This window comes from Cucumis melo, chromosome 1 (genome assembly GCF_025177605.1).
Source record: "Cucumis melo cultivar AY chromosome 1, USDA_Cmelo_AY_1.0, whole genome shotgun sequence".
Taxonomy (NCBI): Eukaryota; Viridiplantae; Streptophyta; class Magnoliopsida; order Cucurbitales; family Cucurbitaceae; genus Cucumis; species Cucumis melo.
The window spans coordinates 23,877,423-23,889,255 of NC_066857.1; the positions used below are offsets into that span (position 1 = coordinate 23,877,423).

General features: G+C 32.4%; 1 protein-coding gene across 8 annotated transcripts; it reads right to left on the reverse strand.

Annotated features, from left to right (window-relative positions):
* Window positions 1-626: 626 nt before the first annotated feature.
* Window positions 627-4,439, reverse strand: LOC103489748 (uncharacterized). Of its 8 annotated transcripts, none has more exons than XM_051089232.1 (4): window positions 4,278-4,439; window positions 2,871-3,096; window positions 1,131-2,317; window positions 627-1,022 (listed from the first exon to the last, which is right to left on the reverse strand). In XM_051089232.1, the coding sequence occupies exon 3, from the start codon at window positions 2,307-2,309 to the stop codon at window positions 1,149-1,151; it is 1,161 nt and encodes a 386-aa protein (XP_050945189.1). In that variant the 5' UTR covers window positions 2,310-2,317; window positions 2,871-3,096; window positions 4,278-4,439; the 3' UTR covers window positions 627-1,022; window positions 1,131-1,148. The 8 variants fall into 8 exon arrangements, with proteins under 8 accessions (XP_050945189.1, XP_050945186.1, XP_050945182.1 ...); XM_051089229.1 differs by having other exon boundaries at window positions 1,131-2,329; XM_051089225.1 differs by having other exon boundaries at window positions 627-2,317.
* Window positions 4,440-11,833: the final 7,394 nt, after the last annotated feature.

The following is an 11,833-nucleotide window of genomic DNA, read 5'->3' on the forward strand; positions in this document are numbered from 1 at the left end:
ATCCTAGGTTTATCTTAATACTAGGTTTATCATAACCCTAACCCCCATAACCCAACCCTTCCCCCAAACAGCCCCTAATATTTCTGAATTCTGCTATTTCTCAATTTGTTATTTAAGATTTTGCTATTTACGAGATTATCTCAATTTTCAATCGAAACAAAAGTACACACAATATTCTAAAATAGTAAACTAACTGCCCTCACTAAAATGGTGAAAAATAAACTCATTACTCTCAAAGTTTTTCCTTCCGTGTAGGAACAAGTCCACAACCACAAAGCGAAAAGCAATTCCAAGTATTCAAAAGCGATATTAGACCCCCATGGATGTATAACTTTTCTATAGAGGCTTGTAAAGAACAATACATCATCTACAATTGGTAAACAGATTAGAAACACTACATCTATTTAAAAATAACTTAATTATTAATTTAAATAATTTTTATGACTTTAAAAATATCTATCAATATAGGTTTTCTATCAATATACCTGTAAAATTAAAAATCTTGATATGGACATCGAAAATGACATTTAAATCATTGTCCACAAGAAGTTTCGAGTTCATCAACACACATCAAATTATAACTATGGTGGTAGTAAATTAGGCATAAACTTCATCCGACAGAATAATAATAATAAAGAAAAAGACATACATTCAGAAGATTCAGTAGCCACAAATAAATATAAGCCTATTAACCTTACAGAATATATAATTAAAACCACCATCACACCAAATTAAACAAATGAAATCATCACCCCATTATATACATAGATTAGGAACAGAATTACAACCATATATCTTTATAAAGAAAAAGACAATGATTCCACCTGAGAACTTCGAAAAGATGACATTTATTCATCTCATTGGGTCTTCCCTCTTCTTGCTTCCTGTGTGAGCCAAATGCTGGCTCTCTATTTTGCATCAAGACGATGGCTAACTGAACCCTTGAGAATTCACAAGCACACATTTCTTGATGTTCAAGACGACCCCACAAGATGGGTTAGTGCTATGCTGGGATGCCCGCCCTGTGGGGTTAAGAATTAACCTTTTTAGGTATTGAGACCAACGCAAAATGTAACACACTCCAATCATTTGGAACAAATCTCCCTCACATCAAGGGCATAGATGTTTACCACAGAAGATGAATTCTCTCATGGTTGATCTGCATCAGATCCAGGCCTTGTTACACGTCTCCTTCTTGTAGGTGGTGATCCATCATCACCCATTCCGATATATATGCGGAAATCTTCATCTGCATCTTCTTGTAATCCCAAAAGGTTTTCACCCCAAAGGAACCGTCGCTCTGATACAGGTGTTCCTCCTCCAGAGCGTCTATGCCTCACCCAAGACCTTGAGCGTGGCCTTGGCTCTCGAGCACCCTCAACCGATCCAAACATATGAAATAGAAAGAAACTGGTCAGCAATGGCCCATTGACATCACCTGTGCCATTGTCTCTCTCACCCGCCACAATACCATCTCCATTTTCAATAACATAGTCTCCAACCACAAGGGCACCAGGCATGGCTGAGCGAATGGCACTAACAACATCACCAACTTCTCTCTGTCTTTCCAAGCGTCGCCATGCTCGTTCTCTGGATGGGTCTATGACAGCAGGCCGTGAAGCTGGGTGAACTCTTCTAGCATGCCTACGTAGCTCTTGGTAGTTGCCAGAGAATGAGCAAGTTTCACGGGAGCAACTTCGTTTTTTTAGATTAAGATACTCTCTTGCTTCTTCTATAACTTCCAAACCTAGCACAGCGCCTCGGCACATAGGACACTTCAAGTTCAAGTACTCAGATGAGTTCCCAGCATCCAAACCTACTTGATCAACCCTTTCAGTTATGGACCCAGAACCAGCAGTGTCCACATCTCCAGCCTCATTTGTGTCAACAGTTCTGTTAGAATTTTCAGTTCCATTATCCCCTAGAGCTACACCAGGTAATCCAGCAGATGCAACAGTATTCCTTTCATTTATATTTTGATTATCATCAACTTCATTCAAATCAATGCTCAAACCCAAGTTGTTTGTAGAAGGATTACTAAAACTATATGGATTAATAGGTAAAGGACTTGATAAGCGTGGACTCTTCCTAGTTTCTTCTCTTAATTTTTTGAATTGATCAAAACAATTTGAATGCCTATGGCTTGTGTCACATATATAAGGTTTGCAACCCTTGTGGTGAGAGCTGCAAAGTAGAAGAACAGCATTATGTGGATGATCCATGCAGATAGGGCAGGAGACTTCATCCAATTCTTTATGCAAAGCAAGGATATCTGAATCATTATGAATTCTTCGTTTCACACCAGCCATCTTGAACACTAGGTAAGTCACTAAGCATATTTAGTAGATCAGAATGCTTCTATACGACAACAATAGCACAATGCTCATAGTAGTATCAAAAAAAACGTAGAAACTGGTAGAAAAGTTGTTTGTTTCATAGGTTTCAAAAGAAAACAAGAGGATTACAACAAAACTAAGAAAGCATCCAATTCTAACAACAAAACAACTGATACAGCAAATACCAACAATAAATAAATCATAAGTGCGGATAAAAAAAAATGCTCTAAATTTAAGTAACATTTAGTATCAAAACAAATGGGAACAAAAAACCAAATGCAGGAGTGGATGACCACTGGCAATATAGCACAGTTCAAAATTCAAGGCTTTCATTTCATGTTATCAAGGAACACAATGCTAACATTAAATTGGCCATCCCATATTACAAAAATGCTATCCACAATTAGAGAGGATCTAACATAAATGAATGATAAACTACAGCAAATGAAGATGGGTGATCTTACATGCACAATATACAATATACATATAGACATATTACCCGGAGATATATCAAGCAATTGCATGATTACTCACCAAGAGAAGCAGCTCTTATATATTTCCTACAGGAGGCTTCTCAATCTCTATTTGTGCTACCAATTCAAATCTACAGAATGCTTACTCTGGCTTTATTAAAGCAAAATCACAGGTCTACAAATTCAAAGCAAAGAACTGTAACTGTAGAAGTAATTGGTGGAATACACCCTTGACTAAAACTATTAGCAACTTCTCCAAGACGCCAAGGTCTGTACAAGTCCTTGACCTGCATTTAGGCCGCGTAAAAGAAATTTGATGGTTATAAATACGTGATCTTAATTTTGAAAGAAAAAAAAATAAAAAAACAATACTAAATTATTTCAACAACCATTGTGTTATTTCCATTACAAGGAAGCCCATTTAAAAAATAATATCAAGGGCCAAATTCGAAAACTCAAATCAAAGAAACAAATACATTTTACACAAATCTTAGACATAATCATTTCAAATACCAACCCCAACCAACGAACTGTTCACAATAACAACCCAAAAGTCAGCAACAATGGAAGAAGAAAGAAAACGTGCAAAAAAAAAAAACGATACAACTTCCTTCCCATAAAAATTAAGGCTGTATGCAAACCAATAAAATCTCCTACAAAGAAAAAATCTTATCTTACCAACATCCTTCGGACTCAAAAGGACAACCCCCCTAACATCCCCACTCCATCAGGGGAAGAAAAATGGTCAGACATGCAAGAGCAACAACATCCACTATGAGAGTTCTGTACAAGGTTTAGAAAAAGGGGCGACTACTATAACATCAACCATCTGATTATCCCTTCAAGTAACCAAACCCCCTTTTTCCATTAAAATGCATGAAAACAGAAGCAAACAGGGGAAAAAAATTATCTTACTCAATTAGAATTTAGAATTGTGTACAGATGCGATGCCACCTACTCAATGCAGCAAAATGGTAAATGATTCATTAAAAAAAGCCAAGTTCAAAGCCTCTATACTTACTGCCAATATGATAAGTGAAACCAAGACAAGACTGAATTTAAGGCAGCATAAGCAAGATTAGCCACTATAGATTTTCATTCCGATACCTTAAATTTTAATCATATACCCGTTTAATTCCCATCCCGATTGAAAATTACAGAGGATCGAAAATCAAAAATAAAAAAAGCCCAAAATATATCCACATAATCAGATCCCTAAATCCACAACAAACCCTAACCGAGATCAACAAATCAATCAAGCCAACAAAGTGAAAGGTAAATTACCAAGGGAATCAAACAGTCCGTCAAAAGCAAAACAATAAAAGAAACAAAGGATAAAAATAACAAGGGCAGCAACGATCGAATCCGGATCACAAATAATTTAAAAGAAAAAGAAAAAGGAACTAAATTCGATACATGACGAGCGAAATGAAAAAGCGAGTACAAAACATGGAAGATTAGGGTTTACTAAAAGCAGAATTTGATGGAATTCATCCGGGGTTGGGTCGACGGTGAGGATTGCGTGAAGGAGTCGCTGAGATATAGCGCAGAAACGTGAGAGATGTTCAACAACGAAGAATAAAAGAATCAATTTCAGTATTTATAGACAAACTTAGCCGCACAAAACGCAGCGATTCACATGGGTAGGCGGTGACGAAGAGAAGTTGTCTTCAAATGTAATGGGCTTACTTTGTTATGGGCCGAGGCCCAATTCCATGTATGGAAAATTGAATAAAAAATTGAAATAGGTAGAAAAATCACCTATTTTCAAGTTAATTTTAGAAATATAGTATTTTTCTTAAAAGTATGTACGATAAGAAATGACAAAAATAGTGTAGTTAGACAAACTATCATTAAAGTTAGATAGGATTAGAATACAGACTTCCACATCAATACTTGGACCTTTAACCGTCCAACATGAAAGGACTGTATGGAAGTCGTGTAGCGGGTACACGACCTCCTTTCCGATTTTAAAATTATTTGATTTCAAATTTTAACGGATACACGAGTACACGACCTCCTTTCCGATTTTAAAATTATTTGATTTCAAATTTTAACGGGTTCCCTATTATTATTATTATTATTATTATTATTATTATTATTATTATTATTATTATTATTATTATTATTATTATTATTATTATTATTATTATTATTATTATTATTATTATTATTATTATTATTATAATAATAATAATATTAATTATTATTATTATTATTATTATTATTATTATTATTATTATTATTATTATTATTATTATTATTATTATTATTATTATTATTATTATTATGGAAACTTACATAAATGTAACAAAACTGTAAACTATTTACAGCTCGTGTAACAAAACTCATAAGGTTAGCCATTTTTTAAATATTCAAGAATTGTCCTTCCATCTTTCTTTTCTTCCTCGCGATTCGTCTTTCTCTTGTTATTTCGTCTTCCCTATCTTCCCCTGCAATTTCGTCTTTCTTCTTTTCTCTTTTTTTTTTTCTGCGATTTCTTTCCATTATCTTTCTTATTTTTCAATTCTTTATTTATGTTGTTTAACCTTTCCATCGTTTTTCTTCTTTTCCTCTCCGTTTTTTTCACTTAAATTTCTTTCCATCGTCTTTCTACTTTTCTTCTTCTTTTTTCGCTGTGATTTCTTTTCATCATCTTTTTTTTTACGCGTTTACATTTGGTTACCCAAATGTAAACGACTATGTACAACAAAATAGCAAAATCTAAAAGATCATGTATAAAGAATCTTGAAAAATCATTTAGATTGGAGTAGCCAAATGTAAACGATCGTGTAAAAAAATAAAAGATTGTGTATAAAGAATCTTTAAAAAAAAATCATTTAGATTGGAGTAGCCAAATGTAAACGATCGTTTAAAAAAGTAAATGATCGTGTAAAAAAAATAAAAGATCGTGTATAAAAAATCTTGAAAAATTTTTGAAAAAAAATCATTTGGATTGGAGTAGCCAAACGTAAATGATCGTGTAAAAAAAGTAAACGATCGTATAAATAAATCTAAACGATCGTGTACCTAAAGAATTAAAAAAATAGTGTACCAAATTTTTTTAAAAAATCATTTAGATTTGGACGATCGTGTAACAAAATTAAACGATGAAATTGAAAAAATAAATTGTAGTCATATCTAAGCGATCACGTTGTAGCCATATCTAAACGATCACGTATAAATTATAACCATATCTAAATGATCGGCGTGTAGTCATATCTAAACGATCGCGTATAAATTATAGTCATATCTAAACAATCGCGTATATATTGAACTATATCTAAACGATCGCGTATAAATTGTAGTCATATCTAAACAATTGCATATTAAACAATAACCAAATCTAAACGATCGCAAATATATTACGGGCGCGTTATTGACGGTGTGGTTGACGGGACATTTTTGGTATTTTACACGGTGGGCCTTTGGGCTTTTTCCGTTTTTGGAATTATTCTATAGAGTGTAAATATTTTGTCGTTTTTTTATATTTTTTAAAAGACCCTTTATTATTATTTTGTTTTATTATTATTATTGTTGTTGTTGTTATTATTATTATTATTATTATTATTATTATGTGTTATTATTTATTATTATTATTATTATTATTAGGGAAACTTACATATAACAAAACTGTAAATTATTTCAAGTTTGTCTTTCCATCTTTCTATTATTCCTCGGGATTCGTCTTCCTTCTGTTATTTCGTCTTCCCCGTCTTCCCCTGCGATTTCTTTCCATCATTTTTCTTATTTTTCAATTCTTTATTTATGTTGTTTAATCTTTCCATCGTTTTTCTTCTTTTTCTCTTCATTTTTTCGCTTCGATTTCTTTCCATCAGACTTTTCCTCTTCTTTTTTTTTGCTGTGATTTCTTTCCATCATCTTTCTTCTTCTTTTTTATGCGTTTACATTTGGTAACCAAATCTAAACGACTGTGTATAAGACTGTGTACAACAAATTAGCAAAATCTAAAAGATCGTGTAAAAAAATAAAAGATTTTGTATAAAGAATCTTGAAAAAAGACATTTAGATTGGAGTAGCTAAATGCAAACGATCATTTAAAAAGTAAAATAAAAAAATAAAATATTGTGTATAAAAAATCTTGAAAAAAAAATCATTTGGATTGAAGTAGATAAATGTAAACGATCGTGTCAAAAAAGTAAACGATCGTGTACCAAAAGAATTAAAAAAACCGTGTACTAAATTTAAAAAGAACCCAAATCTAAATGATCGTATAACAAAATTAAACGATAGAATTGAAAAAATAAATTGTAGTCATATCTAAACGATCGCGTATAAATTGTAGCCATATCTAAACGTTCGCGTTGTAGTCATATCTAAACGATCGCATATAAATTATAACCATATCTAAACAATCACGTATAAATTATAGCCATATCTAAACGATCGCGTATATATTGAACCATATCTAAACGATCGCCTTGTAGCCATATCTAAGTGATCGCACATAAATTATAGTCATATCTAAACGATTGCGTATATATTGAACCATATCTAAACGATCGCGTATCAACCGCAAATAATTACGTGCGGGTTATTGATGGCATGGTTGATGGGACATTTTTGGTATTTTACATGGTGGACCTCTAGGCTTTTTTCGTTTTTGGAATTATTCTATAGAGCGTAAATATTTTCCCGCTTTTTTATATTTTTGAAAAGACCCCTTATTATTATTAATATTATTATGTTATTATTATTATAATTATTATTATTAGGGGTCTTTTTAATAATATAACAAAGCGACAAGTTATTTACACTCTATAGAACAATTTCAGAAATAGAAAAAACTCATAGGCCCACAATGCGAAATACCAAAAATGTCACACCCCCTCCCGGACTACCTGCTACCTTTAACCGAAAGATGGCGTGAAGCCGACGAACAACGTTTTTCTGTACCTGTATCTGTCGACTCTGCTTAAAACTTTAATGTGATGAACTTGCCAATCTAGTATATAAACTATTATACATGCAACAAAACATAGCGGATCCTAGGCTAGTCAAACACATACATGAAGTGTACCTCAAAATTTATCGATTTCACAAGTAAACCTAAAGACACCTTAATCAAACTATAACCAACAAAATTTACACAACTACAGCTTCTAAAGCTTATACAAACTGTGGAGTATCTATAACATACAAGGGTGTATATACATCACAACACAACAGACTCTATGCCCAACTCAAAACACGTACTAACAATCGATAATGGAGCTTCATCAGACTAAGGCAGTTTATCAGGCACTGGGAACTCGATCTCTACCTGGAAAATGGGTAAAACATTTTGGAAAGGGTGAGCTATGAAGCTCAGTGAATGACTCAGTTTAAAACTATGAATTTAAAGATAAGAGCACGTGAAAACTTTATACATAAATATGTTTATACAAGTCGTAAATGTAAACGTGTAGTAGTAAGAATAGCTTCCTTAAATACTCAGCATGTTCATCATTGAAATCTAGCAAGGCATATCAAGTATATCGAAGAATTTTAACTAACATGACAAATCTACGTTGTGTAGGGTACACCTAGTACAACAACGTTTACAAGCTCTACGATGTAGTGGGACCCGCCCAGCACTTCCATCGTCTTTGTCGTAGTGGGGCCCGCCCAGCATTCACGACAGCATCGTTGTTACGGAGTACACTCAACATCAACAACAGAATCTAACCAGTGTGCACACGGTAATCTCTAGCCTCAGGCTCAAGATCTCAGTCATGTAGTTAATGAAAATTTCATAAATTATCTAAAAATATTAAAACATGCCTGCTTATAAATTTTACACAAAGCTCGATCTTTACTCAGCTCTTTCGTGGAAAACTGTAGTTCTTAAAACAAAACTTCGTACTAATTCATGGTTTGCTTAAAACATTGTGGTTTAAATACTTTCCAAACATTTAATATCTACGTGCTAGCATAAATTTCTTTAAGAAATCTAGTCTTCAAATGTATACTTGAAAATAGTCATGAAATTCAAATACCTTTCATGGCTTCGTAAGTAAACATTTATTGCATTCAATCATAATAACAGTTATGGAAAATATTTCAAAGTTGGTTTTGTCACTCACAGTCTTGGGCTAGATCCTTGGTCTATAAGCTCGGTTTAATTCTTCTCGGCCTGCCAACAACCCAACCGAGTATTAAAACTCTAAACATTCTGGTTTCCTAAAGATATACATAACATGTCGCCCCAAAGATGACGCTCACGAAAACAAAGCTTAAGAAATAAAATCCTATTTCAACAATTCTCTGAAATTTCCAGATTTCTAACATAAACTTCAAATGACTATAACTTTCTTAATACTTAACCAAAATGAGTGTTCTTTATATCAAAATCTTCATTTTGAGATCCTCTAAAACTTACCAGAAGATATATAAATCTGATTTCCCGTGCATAAACTCAGATAACCCTCGAAACAGAACCACTTCCAGAATCGCGTGCACACGACCTCTTTAACTTGTCTCTACAATTTAACTACTTTTTAGTCGTTTTTGGTTCATGATTTCTTCATGAAAGTTGTAGTAAATTGAATAAGCTTTCCAACCATACTAAATATAGATTCTAACTCTACCGGCACACTCTGAAATACAAAAAAAACCAGAGACCTCCTGATTTCGAGTGAAAAACCAACTGCCCTGTTTTCTTCATCAAAAAGCACCCAATGAATATCCAAATTTGGTCCAACTTTCTTCATAAAGTTTGTTTAAAAATGAGTTAACTTTCAGTAAATGTAAACCTCACCCCTTAATTCCTTTTGAAGATTTCAAACCGAATTAAAAACCAGTGATGTACAGAATGAACCAAAATTCAGCCATGGATACACTTTGCTTGAGTTCTCCTCCTCTTCTTCAACCTCAAAATTCTAGTAAAATTCCTCTTCTTCTTCCAAAATCTCTTTTAAATATTCTCTGTAAATTGAAGAAGGAAAAGAATGGAAGTTGGATGAGAATTTGTCTTCAAAATGCTTGGCGGTGAAGGGAAGAGAAGAAGAAGAAGAAAAGAAAAAAATGAAATTTTCTTCTCTTTTTTTTTTCTTTTTATCCTTTCTTTTCTTTAATTTATTTAATAAAACTATTTAATATATAAATATATATATATATATATATATATATATATATATATATATATATATATTTACACTTAATTTCCATTTTCTTTTTTTTCACATTTAAAGAAATTAAACCAAGAAAATATCGGGTTTACAAAAAATACCCCAAGAAACGCGCGATTAATCATTCTGTGCACTCGACTAATGTTAATAAACGATTATTAGACAGCATCGTGTAGAATAATATACAATTGATACACGATCTTGTAAATTACCAAATACATAAACGATCAACAATAAACGCTAAACGATAACAAAATACTTTAACGATTATCTTTAACGATCGCATAAATTATCTTTAATGATTATCTCAAATGTGCATCTGATCACGTCTGAAAATATAAACGAAAATCATACACGATTCTGTACATTATATAAATGATAATCATATATATAAACGATAAGGTAATAAATAGTAAAAGATGACGAAAAAGTTTAAGTATACACGATCGTGTAGAGAAATTTCAACGATAAACGAACATTTAAAGAAACTCCAATAACTCATAATTACAAAAATGCCACCACAATGAAGGGGCTATAAAAAGGTGAAAGAACTTGTTCACACTTTTTCGTTAATCGTCTTCCTCGTTAATCGTTTATATCCTGATAACTACTTCAACAAAACTGTCGCGATCGACGATCTGACTTGCATACAAAAAGGTTTGAATCTATATTTATTTCGATCTATCTCCATCATCTACATATATCTACCACGATCTATATCGCATACAAAGAGGTCTGAATCTATATTCATTTCGATCAATCTATATCTATCGCAATCTATCCCATATACAAACATGTCTGTTTCTATACAGATTGTATACATTTCATTGAATATAATTTATATTAGTCTTCTTTTATACAAATAGATGGTGAGCAAGAATAAAAATGGTATGAGTCTATATTCATTTCGCTCTATCTGCATCATCCACATATTTCTAGCACGATCTATATCGCATACAAAGAGGCCTTAATCTATATTCATTTCGATCAATTTATATCTATCACGATCTATCCCACATACAAACATGTCTATTTCTATACTGATTGTATATATTTCATTGAATATAATTTATATTAGTCTTCTTTTTTACAAATAGATGGTGAGCAAGAATCACACTACAAGAAATTTGGTCTTTAATGTCGGTTTAAAACCGACATTAAAGGCCTTTAATGTCACTTGGCGACCGACATCTTTGCGAGCATTATTAAAGGTCTTTAATGTCGGTTGGGCTTTGATGTCGGTTTATAACCGACATTAAAGGCCTTCAATGTCGGTTATAAACCGACATCTTTGAAGGTGTTATTGAAGACCTTTAATGTCGGTTGATCTTTAATGTCGTTTATGAGATATCTTTAATGTCGTTTTTCCACCGACATTAAAGATGTCTTTAATTTTTTTAACCGACATTAAAGATGTCTTTAATGTCGTTTTTAAACCGACATTAAAGACACATTTAATGTCGTATTTACACTAGTTTTTATGATGGCAAAACCAACATTATTTGGCTTGAATTATATATAATAAAATACAATTAAATAAACAACCAACAACTGTAAGTGAAAACTCAAAAATATTAAGATAATATATAAGATCGTGATTAATAACCAATGTATATGTACAACAGAAAGTTCCTCCACTAAATACATATTCATATTTGTGAATGTAGCAACCTCAAATTCAAGGACTAACAATTAAATACAGAACATCATTCACAAAAATGAATAAACATACAAAAGTACTCATCAAGCTGTTTCCATTCACGAAGCCTGCAATACAAGAATGGGTCAAATAATCAGACAACAGCTTACAGAGTTCATCTTCAAAACTACCAAACAAGCCATGTTTGAACAGTTTTATTCTCATATTTCTTTAGAATCTACAAACTCAATTCAA